The sequence below is a fragment of the Gossypium hirsutum genome, chromosome D05 (genome assembly GCF_007990345.1).
Source record: "Gossypium hirsutum isolate 1008001.06 chromosome D05, Gossypium_hirsutum_v2.1, whole genome shotgun sequence".
In the NCBI taxonomy this organism is placed as follows: domain Eukaryota; kingdom Viridiplantae; phylum Streptophyta; class Magnoliopsida; order Malvales; family Malvaceae; genus Gossypium; species Gossypium hirsutum.
The window spans coordinates 2,227,162-2,244,676 of NC_053441.1; the positions used below are offsets into that span (position 1 = coordinate 2,227,162).

Below are 17,515 nucleotides of genomic sequence, written 5' to 3' on the forward strand. Positions count from 1 at the left end.
GGATAAGGGTAAAATATATTAAAGGTCATTAATTTATTAGTAAATTTATCTTTTGATCACTCAACTTTAAAATTTTATAAAATGGTCTTTATACTATGTGAAAGTTTTTATTTCAGTGACTTAAATGAAACATTCGAATAGTTCAGTGATAATTTTGTAAGTGATCAAATGGTTTAGTGACTTTGGGTGTAATTTACCCTAATATAACATACCGAAGAGGACTTGGTTTCACAAGGTCGAACACCGGCAGTGCACGCCGCAGTGCTTCAATCCTTCAGATGACGCGAGGACTTGTCCTCTGTTCACAAACCAGAACCATCGCCAAGCTTTCCTTTTTCCTCCCGTATCCCAAATTATGGTTCAAGCCCCACTGCCACCATCACCCCTGTTATGGACCCCAAAATATACCTTCAGCGCGCGTCTTTTGTCATTGCGTTAGCTCCCAAACGCTAAACTTAGTAGATATGGCTAAGTACAATGAAGCTTTCTCCAGGCGAATGGCCATGGCTGGAATCAAACACCACAACCGTATTGGTTAGCTTCTTTTTGCTGTTCTCTTTGTTGGGTTTCTGTTTGTTTCTCGAGAAAAGATACAAGAAATCAATGGCCTTTTACTAAAGATAATTCTATTTCTCATCTTGGTTTTTAAGATGGAAAAAAAGAAGAAGAAAATTTGGTCGTGCAAATTAGTAAATCATTGATTTTAGTTCTGGGTTTGAGTTTTTAGCTCTAGGTGTATCCGGGGGACCGGATAGCATGGCTTTGTGTGTTCTAGCTGCTAGTTGGAAAACTGAAGGCCTATATGGATTTGACAACAGTGGCAAATTCATTGATGGTCTTTTCGCAATAATTGTTGATCATGGGCTACGTTCAGAAAGCAAAGATGAAGCAAGTCTTGTGGGAAATCGGGTTTCAGAAATGGGTATATTTTTAGTTTATCAGTGAAATTTCGAGTTTTTGACTTATATTTGGATGGCTAACATGAGTTTTATGTAGGAATCAGATGCAAGATTGTCCGTTGTGATTGGTTGAATGGGAAGCCTAAACAAGGTCACTTGCAAGAATCTGCTCGAGACATGAGGTTGTTTGTTTCTCTTTTTGAAGTTTGTTTGAAATGCTTGCTACTCTGCTAATAGTGCTTTCATTTTCGAGCAAGGATGCTTTATAGTTTATAGTTACGGTTGGGCTTGGTAAGGATAACCATTTGATTAGAGTCTCATTCTCTTTCTATTATTGTCCTCGAATTTCAGGTATAAAATATTTCAAGATGTTTGTATGCAAAACCAGATCAGTGTTTTACTTGTTGCACATCATGCAGATGACCAGGTTCTTACCAATACTTTTTTGCTTCACCAACTTTCCATATGCATGCTTGGAAGATACAAAAACTAGTATTAAGCCTTAGATATATATATGTGTGTGTGTGTGTGTGTTTATTAAAGTATAAAAGCTGCATATTCAGTTTATTTACTTATAAGAATCAATTAACTATTTTTTGTGAAGTTCCTCACTGAATTGATTGAAACATGAACGAACAAACAGGACACTAGATGTACTAATTTTCGTTCCACAATGCAGGCTGAGTTATTCATTCTTAGATCATCTCGTGATAGTGGGGTCCTTGGACTTGCTGGCATGGCATTCACATCTCAAGTGTTTTCCTCTCATACAAATTTTTGTAACAATGATTGGAAAAATCATAGTGTTCTTCTAGTGCGGCCTCTGCTTGATTTTTCAAAAGAAGACATGTACAAGGTTAGTGCGAAGGATATAGCAATAAAAGTGATCTATTCATGCCTTTGCCCAGTTTTCAGTTATATGCTCCCTTTACTAGTATTCTTATGAGCTCTAAGTGAGTCCTTTTTTCTTTTTAATAGATATGTCAAGGGAGTAACCGGGGTTGGGTTGAAGATCCTACAAATCGAAGTCCATTATTTGCTCGGAATAGGATTAGGGCATCATTAGGAAATTTGTTATCAGGTGAGTACCGATAGATGGGACAGTTTCGATGTATCATTCATAACAGTCTTGTTGCTTTAACTTTTAACTTGCTGTTATATACAATGGTTCTCCATACTGATCTTGCTGCTAAGTTGCCAAAGTTTGAGTTCGTCTAAGATCTACATTGTCAAACCCTTTGTATTAGTACTTTGCATTCACACTCTTCCTTGAGAGCAATAATAATTTAGACTTCATATTTTGGAATAACGACTCTTTTCCAGGTACCTTTAATTCTGAGCTACAAGCAGTTATTTCTGTCTGTCGAAGAACACGCATCTATGTTGATCAAATTTGTAACAGTTTAATAAAGCAGTCCATTACCGTAATGGATGTAAGCACTCTTTGATGTTTGGAAGTTTCTTGTTCTTACATTAAATTTGACTTTAGTATAATAATACAAGCAAATTTATTATGATGATAACTTTTGCAGCAAGGTTTTGCAGTTATCAATTTAAAGACACTTAATCCATCAAAAATTGAGGATATATGTCTGTCTAAATTTATTACATTGGTTTTACAGGTACTAAACCATTTACGATATCTCTAATTTTTATAAGGGAATCTTTCAGTGTTTCAATTAATTCCATCTTCTTGTAACTTGTCAGTTTGTTTCACAAAGGCAGAGGCCAATCAGAGGCAGTACTTCAAAATTGCTGTTGCAATACATACGTACCATCCCATGCAAGGTAGAACACTTTCACTAAACTTGTAGTTGCGCTTCTCGTGCAATTATTTAGTTTTTCTTTTTCTCTTTTGCAAGTGCAAATTTCTTGATTGTTATTCTTTTTCTTTTCTTTTTTTAATAATTTTTAGACTTCCCTGACTGCTGCTGGTTGCTACATTTGTCCGGCTCCTGGATCTAAGGGCTTCAAAGCTCTCGTCTGCTGCTCTGTTGATTGTCCTCTGCCTTCAAATGCAGAATCATTTCACACATTTTCTAATGTAGAAGAGAAGCATTGCTTTTCAGATGAGCTGGAACAAATTATAGCGAATGGGAAATCATATTCTAATAATAACCTGGTCACCAATTCATCCCAAGCGCAGTTTTTGGACATGAGATCTCAATCAGTACTAGATGAAGCCCGGAGATTAGATGTTATCAGTGAATCAACTCATAGAAACATTATCTCATTGCAAAGGGAGGAAGTCAGTCATTTTAAGTCTAAAACTGATGAAGTTGCATCTGGGTGTGAGTCAAAGCAGGGAACTGAACATATTGCTGCATTTCTGAGTGAACCACTCCTCCCAGGGCAAACATGCTACTTTATGAACCGATTCATTATCTCATGGAAACTAAGCAAGGAAATCAGTAGCAATTGGTTTCGTGGGGAACCTCTTTCTCTTTCATATTTGGAAGGGGACGATCATTGCTGCTGTGTAAATGAGGATGAAATGGTAGCCAAGGTACGTACCACGATTGATGCTGATTGGCTCTATCTAGCAAAGTTGACAAAGTTGCCACATTCAGATAATTTTGAAGCGACAAGACTTCCATTAACTGGTAAGATAACATGCTCGGATTATTCAAGGTTGTCAGCAAAAGTAGCTCTTAAAACACTGAAATCCATCCCAGTTGCAGCAAGAAAAAGCATCCCTGTACTGGTTGATGATCATGGACGGCTACTAAGCATCCCGGTATGTTAAACACTTCCTTTGATATGATATCTTATGCAATTTCTTTCCAGTTTCCTTTTAAATTCTCTTTTAAGCCTATTGACAATCATTTCATGCAGAATCCTTCTTCTACCTAATGATTCTTTTTTATTCGTGTTCTCAGAGTATTGGCTTTAAACATTGCCCTTGCATGAAGGCTTCTGCTGTATTCAAGCCAAGGGTACCACTTGGAGGAGGACACAGTTCCTTTCTGTAGTCATGGTAATTTAAGTTTCACCAGGTCTGTAAATTTCAATATGCCCGGGGTACTTGGAGGAATGCCATTTTTACTCTAAAAAGGCTGGGAAGAGTTCATATTATATGGATTTTGACACTTTTACACATACATTCTATTGTGTTTTAAGTTAGCATCATTCAATTTTGATTGTAGAAAGTTTTTAACATCTAAAACCCCAGTTGGCATTTTAGGGTTGTTTCATTTAATTCTTTCAAAAGTACATGAGTATTCATTCAGTTGTACACTTGACAAAATATACGAGTAAAGAGGAAATTAATGGAAACACAAAAATGGGGGCAGAAATATCACAATCTACCTTGACCTCCCTTTTCCCTCATTGAGATAAAAGAAGTGAACCTCCTTTTCCATGGAGCATCCTTCTGTTGTTCAATCCATGACAGAAATGCACTGTCTAACAAGCAGAAGATATTAACATAAAGGAGCTGATATCTCACTGGAACATATCGGAAATTCGCAATCTGAACAATCGGCCATATACCACCCTCCAAAATCAAGGCTGGGATAAAATCTCTCTTCACATCAGCCTTCACTTCCGGAACACTTTTACCAGCGGAAAGCCCCATATACGAGAAAAACACGAACAAGTCAAAGGGGCCAAAGATAAGGCCATCCATAGCGACTTTAGCAGCAACAAATTTCACCGACTTTGGTCGTAGTTGAAGCCTCAACTTTATAAATCTGTCCAAGCCTTCATACCTAAATAGAGAAAAAAGAGAGGTAAGCAGTTGCTAGCGTACATTACGACCTGCACCCACCATAACCAGTCGAACAGAAACTTACCATTGTCTGTTTATTTAGTTTCAGTTGAAAATTATTAGCAACTTAACCTCAATATAAACCTTGAATTTCTTGGATTCTATGTAAAGTCATAGTTACACACATTTTGGGACAAACTTGGTATCATCAGAGTACATGAACAGATGAGCAAAAATCAGACTAAATAAACCACAGGGGGGAACAAAGGGAAACGAAAACGAACCAGTAGTGTCCAGCCGGTCCAACAAAGCCAAATCCAAACATACTGGTGATAGCCACTCTTTTCCAATCGATTATAAATTCTTGCTCTGAATCCTGCCAAATTAAACACCGATTATCGTCTTATTAGTGCGTCAGGAGCCGGATTATTCAGAATCCAACTTCAGAAAACATTCAAACTGATTAATAAGAAATGCCTAACCAACAAGTCCTTGTGCAATGGGTACAAGAACGAAATATAATCTCCAATCACTTCAAGTAGTTAGTTCGTCAATATGAATAATGTCACGACACCATTGTACAGACGAAATCGTTCACTCGAAATGTAAAAAGTAAGTAAATAAACTAAACCTGGACTGAATAGTATACTTGTATTGCCTTCTATGTGATTCACCTGTTTCACACATGCTAAATAGAGAGCCAAAGGACCAGAAAGCATGAGACCAACCAAAAGCAAACTCTCAAAAAACACAAACTGCTTAACCAACATTATCTTTGGAAGACAATTATGAAATAATTCATCTGTGAAACTTGAGGAAAGATGAAAGATCAATCAACTCTTACAAACAATTACTTTAGGAACAAGTTATCTGATCTGAACCATACAAGTCTTTTAAGATTTTGTTACAGGCATTAGTATCAAAATCGAGAGAATAGACGTTCAAATTGAGGGCCACAACAAAAAAACATACTGTGGTGTCATGAGAGACCGTAAACTATGGGTACCAAAAGAGGCAAATATGAAACTTTACCAGCTATTCTAGTAATGCTATATGTTGTCAACAAATCTCTAATGGAACATTACCATTACCAGATTCAATCTAGATTACCACCTCGAAAAATGAAACCTTTTAAATTGTTTCTTTAACATTACCAACCAATAAAATTGAATCAAATCGAGCAGGAATATAGAAGAAAGAAATGATATTTAGGGACAATAATCCAAAACTCAAAAACTATCATTGAGGATTGCAAGAACCCACGAGAGAATGCAAAAAAAGGTGCTTACTTTATATTGAAGGCGTGTGTTTGTGGTGAAATGGGTGATGTATTGAGCCCCAACATCCCCAATGCCCCAAAGGAAACCTGAGCTGACAACTTGTGTTTTGACAGGATGAAGAGATAAGCAACTCTTGTACCATTTCCATATCCTCGACATTTTACGAGATGGAAAAAAGAAGAAAAAGAACAGACAAGTTGAAGAAGAACAAGATGAATAAAAAGGGGGGGTAGAAAAAGAGAGGAAAGGGATAGATAAAGCTAAGAAAAAGGAAAGAGAAACTAAAACAAGAGTAAAATTTTCTCGTATTCGTTCATTCATTCATGGTTTTGTCACCGCTACATGGGACAATGTTGAGCAGAAGAAAGACGGTTAGCGAGAAAATCTCTCCATCAAGAAAGTATTGTTCAAAGGCTTTCCTTTCCATTCAAACATTTGGGCATTTGGATCCATTTAATAGGTTAAATTCTAACAATAGTCCTTTTACTTTTATTTGATTTTTCTACTCTTTGAATTGTTATTTTCAGTCCTATTAATTTTAATCCCTTTTTTCTTTCTTAATCTTACTATTTTCTGATTTTTTTTAAATATTAATTTTCAAATTTTAGAAAACTCATCAAATTTATTTATGAAATTCTCTTAACCCAAAAAATAGTTATTTTTCCATTATAAAATTGAAGAAAGAAGAAATGGAAAAAGAAAATATGAGAATCAATGAATGGATTCAAAATTGGTCCCCGTGTAGCATTTTAGACTGTTATTTTCCAACATCAAACGAATGAAATGTTTTCATTTAAATTAATTTTTCAATCTTGAAAATTTTTAATCATCTAACATCACATTTTAATCATTTTACATGTTCTTGCTTTCATCTACCAATAAAATCAAATCTCTCGCCAATTTTTTAAAATTTTTGAAAGCCAGATGCATCATAAAAGAGCTTATAGTCAAAATTGTAGAGAGAGAAAGAAAGAAACTAAAATAAACAAGAAAATGAAAATAGATATTAAATTAAATTTGATATCAAGGGTAAACTAAAAAAAATTTTAGGAGGCTGAGATTAAATTATATATTTTTATAATGATCCAAATGCAATTTTGTTCTTGTACTGACTTATATTTTTATGATTTTTAAAAAGACTAAATCAAAATTCTAACATTTTGAAGTTCAAACTATCAACTTAAGATTGTATGAATTTTTTAAGGGTTTAAAACAGTGGATTTCCATTTTAGAGGGCCAATCCAGTACATGCTCCTCTCCCCTAGCCTTGCTAGATATCAACGAGAGTTTCATATTCGGACTTTAAATTGAAAAGATAGTAAGATACTAAATCAAGACTTGTTAACTAAAATTCTTATCCCTTTCCTAAATTAGAGAAAAAATAGTAGTCAAATCTATACCAATGGGACATTTGACTGCAGTTTCTTCTGTCTCTAAGATTTTTACTTTCTTTCTTCCTACCACCAATTTTGTTCATCTTTTTCTTCGGTTTCTCGTCCAAAACAGGATGTGAGCTTTGTAAGTGTTGATGAATGGCAATTAGTGGATCGGCTTGCAAAGCAGGATGCTCAATAACTCTACTTAGTTGTTTTCCTTCTTTCAACCTGATAAGAATTCATTCACTAAAATCAATTAATTGTTACAGGAGATAGTCGAATATTATAACAAAAAGATAGAATTACAAAATCGAAGCGCGATCTCTCAACAATAATAGGAAAGTTCTTAACCTTCAGTCAAAAGTAAAAAATGTCATGTGTCATCATTCAATTAACTAATTTATCACATCAACAATTTGTAGATTAATAGAATTTTCAAGGGTAATGATCTTAATTTATATGACTAAATTAACCTAGAAAAAATTAATGTGACAAAAATAATAATATCACTAACATAAACAATAATTTACCATTATTATTATTAAATAATCTTATTATAAATTTTGATTATAATACTACTTTTAATATAATACATAACCCCTTTCACCCATGATAATGTGGGGTTTAACAAGCCCGAATCCCCATCTTTATCATCATCTTATTGTATTGGCAACCATGATTATTTCATTAATATTAAATGCACAGGATTTCTCATTTCCCCTTTCCGGCCCTTCCACGATATTTATAAGCTTAGATTTCTTTCCCTCACAAAATTACATACCTGACTTGTTTGAGTAGAGATGGTGATATCTCTACACTCTTCTCTGCCTCCGTTTCTTTCCTTTCAAAACCCTAATCCCAATTCAACCCAGTTCTCCAAACCCATCAAAATCCTTAATTTCACCTCAATCCCCTTCTTCAAGTCCCTCAAAACCCCTAATTCCACAATCTTCAATCTCCAACGATCTTCAAAACCCCACCCCTTAACCCTTAACCATTCCACAGTTCTCTCTAAAACTCCAAACTTTGGGGGTTTAAGATAGAAAATGCGACAACTTTAGGCCCCAGAAACCAATTTCTAAGACTTAACTGCTATGGAGTTAAAGACTCCGGTGAGAGTAACAAAGTAGTGGTGGACTCTGGTGGAGGCGGTGGTGGAGGTGGTGGTGATGGCGGCAGAGATGGAGACGATGGAGAGATAGAGAAGAAAAGTGGGTCATTGCCAGAATGGATGAATGTTACTCCCGATGATGCAAAAACGGTTATTGCTGCTGTGGCAATATCGCTTGCTTTCCGGTCATTCGTGGCTGAGCCGAGGTACATTCCTTCGCTGTCGATGTATCCTACGTTTGATGTTGGGGATCGAATTGTTGCTGAGAAGGTAGTTATTGTTTGTTTGGTTGATAGATTGTTAATTGGCACAAGGTTTCTAGTGGAAATATTGATTACATACTATTTCATTGTTTGATGTTTGTGTTTATTTTTTAAAGCTTTAGGGTAAAGGCTTTCATCTTAGGTTAAATTGTGTGAAACATCAGTGTCAAGGTTTACATACATTCTTAACTTTATGAAGGTAAAGAAATGAAGTTTAATTTAAGTATGACTAAAGACTGATTGAGAGGCTGGATCAAAGCATATGTATTGTCATCGGAGGTTTTAACTTGCATTTATTGATACTTAAAATTGGTAACTAGTAGAAAACATATATTGCTTAAGGCCTAATCTTATTTTGTTTTAAACATGCATCGGTAACTGAACAAGTTGTTTAATCCATACGTATACCATGACAGTTTTTTTAAAATTGAAATTGTCAGGTTTCATACTACTTTAGGAAGCCATGTGCTAATGATATTGTCATCTTCAAAAGCCCACCAGTTCTTCAGGAAGTAGGATACACTGATGAAGATGTCTTCATTAAACGAATAGTAGCTAAGGAAGGTGATACTGTTGAGGTGAGGATACTCTGACCATTTCTTAGCATCTATATTTCTCCTTCTGATTGTATCTGTTTCTTACTGTATTGAGAAAATTAATACTGCATGTTAATGTTGCATGCTGTGATGTCGAATCACAAGAACAAGGAAGATGTTAGGGTAAATGGATAGTTTTGCAAATTATCCATGTTGTTTCTCTTGGCATCCCACATGTAAGATGCCACTCCCTATGTGGCTCTGAAACTCCATTTTTATTTAAGTACAAGTGTCTGATGCATATTTGGACCTGGGTATGGAAATATGATTCTCGAAGAACCCTCCAAATACATGGAAATTTTGAACCTATCATGTGTGACACTCACACCTGTGTCAGATTAATATAGGCCATTCCTTTACAATTCCCTATCTGTTTTACTTTTTTGTTTTGATGTATTACCATCTGTAATTTGGTTTCATTAGAGTGAAATATTAAAAGTTGTTCTGATGCAGGTTCATAATGGAAAGCTTTTCGTTAATGGGGTTGGACGAAATGAAGAGTTCATCAATGAAGCTCCTTCTTATGAAATGGCACCAATTGTAAGGATTTGTATCTAAAATTTTAAATACTTTACTTTTTAATTCCATTGGCCAAAGCCCAAATGAGTTTGTGCCAATATCTTTCTGATTGTATACTTGCTTATTCATATTGCAGAAAGTACCTGAGAATTCCGTCTTTGTGATGGGTGACAATCGTAATAATAGCTATGATTCCCACGTTTGGTAAGATATTTTGTTCTAACAGGTTGACAATGTTGCAACCTTGATTTGAACCTTCAAATCAGAATATTTCCTCCTCTCTTGGTTGACTTTTATGAGTTCTGTTTTGTTTAGGGGTCCCCTCCCTGCCAAGAATATCATAGGAAGATCAGTACTTCGATATTGGCCCCCAAAGAGGATAGGTGGCACAGTACTTGAGCGTGGCTGTGCCGTTGACAAGCAGGAGGAGAGTGTCAAAGCACCTGAATAGATGTATCCAGCCTTACTGATTTTATGAAAAGCTTTATTTTCTCTGTTGACGCCATTTTCCGTGATAATATCTCTGTTACCTTTGCTTACTCAATGTGAACTTCTAATTCTTCTTTTGTATTTCCCAAAATTTCTGCAATACAATCATTTTTTGCGTAGAAAGGCTATTCTTGTAAACAGGTCCTTTTGCCCTGTCATATATGTAGATCTGACCCTTCTAATGATTAATGCAACTAATTTTCTGTTTTCTGTGGTTCCATTTCTGGTTGACTGCAACTTGGTTTATATAATTACAATTCAATAATACTAATATATGACTTGAAAATCTTGATTTAGGAGATAAACCCTAAAAAATTTGCTTTTCAAAGGGCCACCTTTGTAATGCATATCAACAACAGATATATATATACGTGAACCAAATCTTGTTCTACCAAATATCACAGAAATCATTCATGGAGTTTCTCCACACGTACTACAGCCGTAAATGGAAGCACTACTTGATATCCTATCAACGAGATATAATTATAACCTACATCTATACTTTCTCAATTTCACTCCAAACTGACAAACTGATCTAAATGATTATATTGTTTTTCTAACGAATTTATTACTTTCACACTTACCAATCACTACAAGCTTTGCAAATTACTTTAAAACACCCAAAACCCACCATTTCCGTGTGAAGAAATGCTGCAGTCCTCGACTCAATCGTATTGGCATGAACTATTTTTAAGCTTGAGAGGCTTGTTACTATGGGTATCAATAACCAATGAGCAAGAGATACGTTTCCTATGCCTTGACTTCACCAACTTTCCGACCACATTCCCTCTGGACCGAACTTCAAAGATCAATGTCATTGGAACTCCGCCACCATCATCTGAAATTGCTAAGCTTGCCCCAGCCCCATACAAAGGAACCTTGTCTCCATGGAGAGTCACGGCTACAGTTCGATGACTCTTTCTTGGTTGATAATACTTCTTCAACTGCAACACACACAAAAATAAAGATCAAAATACCAAGTTTTTTTTTTTTTTTTTGGAGTGATTCTTGTGTAAAGAAAGGTCTGAGAAAATGTTTACCTGACCAGTAGCAACTGCAATTTCGGAGTACATAAGGTTGACTAGATTGGAGCTAACATGAATACCAAAGAAAGTTGCAGGATTGTATACTGTCATCCTTAATGAACAGTTCATTGTAAGCATCTTGCTTGGAACTCCTGTCATGTCGGCTCCTTCTCCAAAATAGAAATTATGCACAGTCAAGCTCTGCAAAACAAGAATTTTTTTTAAGACTAGTCAGTTTGTATAACAGAAATTAAGAAAGAACAGTACTATCTGAAGTTTCTGACAAACCCAAAAAATTATTTTTTTAATATTACTTTTTTCGAGTATCTTACGTTTAAAGGAATCAAAGGGTAATTAAATAATATTATCTTACATAACGACAAGAACATTGTATTTATTAGGAAAAAGAATGGCAAACCTTAACAGCAATTTGAGCTTTGTAAGGGCGGCTAGCACCCCAGATGATCAAACAAAACAAACTGAAAACCGCTATAAACCCAAACACACCCATCAAAATCTGGCATCTCCTGGTAAACCCTTTATCATTCCCATAAAAATACTCCCCATAATCCCCTTCTTCTTCAATAACATTACACTCAGTCCAACCCTTTTCGTTTCTCTTCCTTCCTTTCTTGAGAGTTCCCGAGAAACGACTAGCGGAAGATGCCCTTGAGTGACGGCTGTAAGAAGGGTGAGAAGGAGATTCCATGGGGCTACTGTAAGCAGGCGTTGCCTGCATGGAAGTCGACTTATCACCATCGTGAGAATCCCTGGAAGGGCTTTGGACGTAGTAAAGTTGGCGTTTAGGGGATCTCGGAGATGATGGGTCGACTGAGCTTGTTACATCGGAATCGGATTTCGTGTGCATCTTGATATTCTCAACTCAATTGTTGTTGTTGTTTTGAAAGACGAGTGAAGATCAGCTGTGAAAGGGGCAGTTTGCTGTTTTTACAGTGAGGAAGAAGGGAAGGACCAAGGGGAGACGGACAAGTGAGGGAAGAAATGTACGAACTATTACCAATGTTAGGTTCGGAGCTGAGGTGGGGGATTTGTGAAGCTGGAGGTTCGGGAACGAGTGTCGGCAGTGATTCCGTTAATCTGTTTGTTTTGTTGGACTAACGTTAACGTCCTCTTGACGGAACATGAAGACAGTGATATAAACCATCACTAACAACGTTTTTAAAGTTAATTCCACAGTAATCTCCAAACTATAACTTTCATTTTAAATTAATTTCTAAATTTTAAAATATTTTAATTACATGAAATTATATTAATAATATTTTTTGTTATTAAAATAATTAATTTAATTAAATAAGATGTTGAATTTTATGTGACATAATTTAAAATGTAAAATTAAAAAAAAATGGACATTATAAAAATTTTAATTTTGAAATTTTCAACTTTTAAAAAAGTTTTATACTTCACTTACTCTTTTTTTTTTTATACTTTATTGTTAGTTTTAACTTTTAAAAGTTATACAGTGACATTTTAGTTTTTTTTAAGTTATAATTTTAAATTATATCACATAAAATTTGACATATCATTTAATGATTGATATAACATCGATAGTTTAATAATTTAGTTAAAATATTTTAAAGTTTGAAGACTAATTTAAAATAGAAATCATAGATTGAGGATGTCTAATATAATTAATTCTAAATTTTATGTTAAAGTTTGGAGGAGTTTATAAATGAGTTTTATATTACAATTTTTTTTTTGAAGAAATTACAATTTTTCTTTGGTAACATTTTTTTGGTAGCATTACAAATTTTATTTTTATATTTTAAGAATTTAGATTTTAAAATTAATGTAAATTATGTAATATCGTGTGCATAATTTTTTTTAATAATTTTTTAAAGTTTATGGATTTGTCGATATTTACCAAATGGTGAATTCAAAAAATTCCATATATATTTAATACATCTTAAAGATGTTTGCGTCATTTTAAATCCGCTTTTGAAATATGAAAATGGCCAAAAAAAGAAAAAAAATGAAAACCTAAGTAATGTTAAGGTAAGATGATTTCCGAAGTTTGAAATACATATAGTTGGTTGGTTCATAAATCGTAAATTTATTTCGAAGTCAAGACTTTTATACTAAATTTAAATTTTAAAATTTTAAAAGAATTAAAATAGAATCTTTACTACCTCACTGGCACCTGCCCCATGATTTTAACGGAAACTATATTCGAAAGCAAACAGTGTGACTTTTACTATCGTAAACAAACAACCTTGTAAATGCCACACGTATCAATAAAATTATAATTTAAAAAAAAAAATCATAAATCGGTTGAATAAATCAACTGAGTAATGCATCAGGTTCATACAAAACTTATAATCTCATCCCGAATCCTGCATTACCTATATACATCGATTGCGAAGGCACACTGATGACTTCAATTTGAAATCATCAGAAAATAAAATAAATAAAGAACTCCTACAATTGTCACCTTAAACCTTAGGTTATGTCAGATCTACTTCTTTCCAGCGGCGGCAACTGTGTGTCTATCGTTGTCAGCATTTGCGGCATCGACATCCCTCCTGAGACTACGATTTCTGTAATGGAAGAATGAATGAGATGTAAGCTTAAATTTTGAAGCAGGAAAAGGTTTCTTTCTTTTTTCATACAAACCATTACTACTTCAGAATACAGAAACCATCATCTTAAGTGGTAGTTTCAAACCAATTACGTCGAACAGTATGTAGTAGGAGTTAGTAGGCTTATAACTCGACAGACTACACGGTAATAGCAAGGAAAATGTTTGTAAATAATACCGACAACAAAAGAGGAGGAACCCTTACCAATTCCTTCACGAACTGATAGATTCGGTCTGATAACATCCTGGGTATTAATGAGGAATATATCGCCAATGTAAAGATGATTTGTGGGAACATAGACGCAACATAGCTCCTCTTCCCCAGAGAACTTATGCATTTTGTGGAAAGAAAATGTAATGCATGTAGCACGCCAATAAGATCATGCCATCTATGATGCTTATGGAATCAGGAAAATGATTAAAAACAAAGAAAGTAATGCTAAAATGATAGTTTTGGAATATAAAGTTCACTTGCGCACCTGCAGAGTAACAGATGAAGTGATGAACCCAAAAGCATATTCACCAATACGAGGATGTTTAATGATGGCTACTTCCTTGAAGGCCTGTGAGCTCTGATCTGAAACGCAATAAAGACGTAAAAACATAAAAGTGATGTAGCATATGGATTGTCGCTACCTAAACCAAAAAACAAGCAGAACACACACCTGGTGATATAGCAGAACTAATTTGCTTGGAGGCATTGTAGATATGACGAACGAATGGCATCCGCTTGATAAACCACTCACCAAGGCCAAGCACAGATGCTCCCAACCACGAGGACATGAATACCCCAATCACGAAGATGAACGTTATTGAAGTTACAAATCCAAGACCTACCAAGAAGTAAAAGGAGGAGAAAACATAAAGAGACCAGCAAATCATATGCTACACACTCTTAAAGTTAACAGACATTATTAGCAAAAATGACAAAGAACAATATTTAGATAATATAGGGGTAGATCATTTAAAAAAAGGCAACCTTGTGAAAAATTTATTTTTCTTGCTATACATACCATATTTGGCAAGATCTCACATTAAAAAATCATTGTCATTCAGAAGCCTTAAGGAAAGATAACATAAGTTTACAAACTCCAAGATCCAATTAAAGGGGAAAAGAGTAAAAGGTTTTTAGCTGCTAAGTGAAACGCTCACCAAATACATTAATGCCGAGTTGAAGAAAAATTGGAGAGAAAAAGCCATCAACAAAGTGAATAAACCACCATGTTACGTAGAAAGTGATTGCTATAGGAAATAGAATGACACTGCAAAACAACTACAAATCAGCAACTGCTATAACAGAATCGTGAATGACAAATAGACGCGATAAGATAAAATGCCATGAGCATATATTCAGTAACAGAAACCAAATCTACTAAGTTTCCGAGTTCATCAAATAAAAGGTTAGCACAAATTCATGATGGCAAGAAGTATCATTTTGTAAGATGATAGATAAGTAGTAGATTAATTTCAAGACGACCAATCAATTTTATGAGAAGAGATATGGAGGAAACAAGGAAAAACTAAATGACGGTATCAGGTTAATCTGTCACTTACATTTCACTTCTTAAATGTATTATTTGGAAATTATTTATATGCATTTACACTTATCTCTTATTCCAAGATTTAATAGCTAACTGAGTTCTTAAACTTACTATAATCATAATTAAAAGTGAAAAGCTAAACAAAGATATCTAGTTTCACCTTATTTGTGAAAACATTTTCAGTCGATATCAAGGATATAAGAAAAGTTGAATAGGAAGCACGTGTTGATCATGTTTCTGTAAAGATGAATTATGATGTGCAAATCATTAAAGCATTGAGAAATGGAATGTTGCTCACCATCCGGTCATGAACTTTTTTGAAGCCCAGCTCTGGAAAACTTTGTAAAAGGTCTGGATAAAACAAAGCTTGTCAGGCAAGTTTAGAAAATAACATGACTTCATCAACAAGCATAGCCACACAGTTCCTATACATGCTGAGAACATATGTTTTCAACGGTTTCACTAGGAAATTTACACAAAGATTGAATACAACAAATAAACCAATAATCATAAACTCTCTCGTATTCAAAATATATATACACTCTGTTATAGGCTTTTACGCTATTAAAAGAAAAAAGAAAAAAAAAGAAGAGCACCGCCGTACATTCGAAGCTTCTAAGAGAAAGGGGAATCATTTTCACGAATCTTATCTTGTGGTAACACGTTTATTATTGATAATTAAAAGGAGGAGAGATTTAAAAGGGAAAACATTTTCCTCATTCTAAACAGTTGCAGTAAATGAATTTGCAATCCTATTACACAACAAAGAATTCAATGTCATACTTATTCTAAAGTGAATAATTTCTTAAATTAAATATCACTTTGAAACGTCCAATTTCTCTCTACTAACGACCAAATCATCCAAACAAATACAACTCTCAACCAGGTTAAATCGAATTCTATCATAAATGTAGCTCAATCAACAACCAAAAAGCTCTTCTAAAGGAAATGGGGGAGAACAAGAGAAACCTCGCGGCCGGAATGATGCGAAGGAGCGAAAGAAGCAGAATGTTTGGAGGAATCATCGTGGACGGAATCAGCGACCGGAATTAGAAGCTCTAGATCTCTACTCCCCATCACGATCGTCGATTTATCATCTCCCATCGCCGGAAAATCCCTCCGCTGCTACTCTCCTTCTCAGGAATAACCAAAAAAAAAACTGATTCGGTGCAAAACATAATAATAATACGAGAACAAGAATTTTGTTGGGTACCTCCGATTCACCATCAAAGGCCACATCAATTATTCAGAAAAAGTATAATACTATATATTATATATTTTTATTTAACAACATAGTCTTTGATCATTAAGTAAAATTATCACGAAAAAAATGTTAATTATGAAATTAAGATATGAATAAATGTAGTTTTGGCATAAATTATTAATATTTTGAAATTAATTATATGTATGTGAATAAAGGATGCTTAAAATTTAAATCTCCTGCAAAGTTGGCGAGAATTAGAATTAGATATATTGATATACCAATACGAAATCAATGATCTTACGCCCTATATGTCGCCATTATTAATTGATTTTTTTAGAAAAGTTTGGATAAAAATATTAGATTCAAAAAATTAATTTAAGTAAAAATTTTTGACTCATTTAAAATATAAGCTGAGTTCGGATTTAAACGTTCAAGGCTCAAACCTCACTTGATTTGTTTTTAAAAACTTTCAATATATTATATTTTTTTATATATTATGTAATTTATAACAGAAATTTAATCTCATAGTAATACTAATATATAATATTATAATGTAAAGAATTGTATGTCTATATATATATATTTAAAAAAAGTTTAATAATAATATAGTGAGTCTAAAATTGTTCAAATTATCCATTTATAAATATGGATGGCTTTAAGTAAAACTTTAGATCTATATTCAAATTAAATCTAACTTAAGCAAATATATTTGAACTCGATGCGGTCCATAAATACCTCTATTAAATGTCACCATTGTTGGAAGCTAAACCATGTGCGCTTAGACACGTATTGAACTTGTAAGGTAACAAGCACAAATTTCCCTGTAACTTTTACGAAGGTTAAATTGCCTCAAAGGTCCTTGTACTATAGGAATTAGATCAAAATAGTCCTTATATTATTAAATGGT

General features: G+C 34.2%; 5 protein-coding genes across 10 annotated transcripts; 2 read left to right on the forward strand and 3 right to left on the reverse strand.

Moving 5' to 3' along the window:
- The first annotated feature begins 176 nt into the window (after positions 1 to 176).
- LOC107907210 (uncharacterized) lies at positions 177 to 4,082 on the forward strand. 3 transcript variants are annotated; one of them, XM_016834480.2, is made up of 11 exons: positions 179 to 534; positions 728 to 922; positions 997 to 1,081; positions 1,251 to 1,326; positions 1,579 to 1,755; positions 1,878 to 1,980; positions 2,223 to 2,332; positions 2,432 to 2,521; positions 2,607 to 2,687; positions 2,815 to 3,636; positions 3,779 to 4,082. In XM_016834480.2, exons 1-11 carry the CDS (start codon positions 279 to 281, stop codon positions 3,869 to 3,871), a joined length of 2,088 nt encoding a protein of 695 aa, XP_016689969.1. In that variant the 5' UTR covers positions 179 to 278; the 3' UTR covers positions 3,872 to 4,082. The 3 variants fall into 3 exon arrangements, with proteins under 3 accessions (XP_040949025.1, XP_016689969.1, XP_040949026.1); XM_041093091.1 differs by lacking the exon at positions 2,432 to 2,521 and having other exon boundaries at positions 177 to 534; XM_041093092.1 differs by lacking the exons at positions 179 to 534; positions 728 to 922; positions 997 to 1,081; positions 1,251 to 1,326 and having other exon boundaries at positions 1,573 to 1,755.
- On the reverse strand, positions 4,050 to 6,337 carry LOC107907211 (protein SYM1). The gene is made up of 3 exons (XM_016834481.2): positions 5,898 to 6,337; positions 4,893 to 4,984; positions 4,050 to 4,609 (listed from the first exon to the last, which is right to left on the reverse strand). Exons 1-3 carry the CDS (start codon positions 6,207 to 6,209, stop codon positions 4,198 to 4,200), a joined length of 816 nt encoding a protein of 271 aa, XP_016689970.2. The 5' UTR covers positions 6,210 to 6,337; the 3' UTR covers positions 4,050 to 4,197.
- Positions 6,338 to 8,291: 1,954 nt separating this feature from the next.
- LOC107907208 (chloroplast processing peptidase) lies at positions 8,292 to 10,450 on the forward strand (the record flags this gene model as incomplete). Its single annotated transcript, XM_016834478.2, has 5 exons — positions 8,292 to 8,645; positions 9,079 to 9,216; positions 9,688 to 9,774; positions 9,890 to 9,957; positions 10,069 to 10,450. Coding segments are annotated over 5 exons (783 nt in total), but the record flags the coding sequence as incomplete, so codon positions are not given.
- A 160-nt stretch (positions 10,451 to 10,610) lies between these two features.
- On the reverse strand, positions 10,611 to 12,394 carry LOC107907209 (uncharacterized). The gene is made up of 3 exons (XM_016834479.2): positions 11,686 to 12,394; positions 11,283 to 11,468; positions 10,611 to 11,186 (listed from the first exon to the last, which is right to left on the reverse strand). The coding sequence occupies exons 1-3, from the start codon at positions 12,133 to 12,135 to the stop codon at positions 10,908 to 10,910; spliced, it is 915 nt and encodes a 304-aa protein (XP_016689968.1). The 5' UTR covers positions 12,136 to 12,394; the 3' UTR covers positions 10,611 to 10,907.
- Positions 12,395 to 13,556: 1,162 nt separating this feature from the next.
- On the reverse strand, positions 13,557 to 16,739 carry LOC107907206 (protein CONTINUOUS VASCULAR RING 1). 4 transcript variants are annotated; one of them, XM_016834476.2, is made up of 8 exons: positions 16,618 to 16,739; positions 16,374 to 16,537; positions 15,703 to 15,755; positions 15,016 to 15,125; positions 14,529 to 14,696; positions 14,343 to 14,440; positions 14,069 to 14,192; positions 13,557 to 13,822 (listed from the first exon to the last, which is right to left on the reverse strand). In XM_016834476.2, the coding sequence occupies exons 2-8, from the start codon at positions 16,506 to 16,508 to the stop codon at positions 13,725 to 13,727; spliced, it is 786 nt and encodes a 261-aa protein (XP_016689965.1). In that variant the 5' UTR covers positions 16,509 to 16,537; positions 16,618 to 16,739; the 3' UTR covers positions 13,557 to 13,724. The 4 variants fall into 4 exon arrangements, with proteins under 4 accessions (XP_016689965.1, XP_040949027.1, XP_016689966.2 ...); XM_041093093.1 differs by having other exon boundaries at positions 14,069 to 14,108; positions 16,374 to 16,674; XM_016834477.2 differs by having other exon boundaries at positions 14,069 to 14,260; positions 16,374 to 16,672.
- Between the last annotated feature and the right edge of the window lie 776 nt (positions 16,740 to 17,515).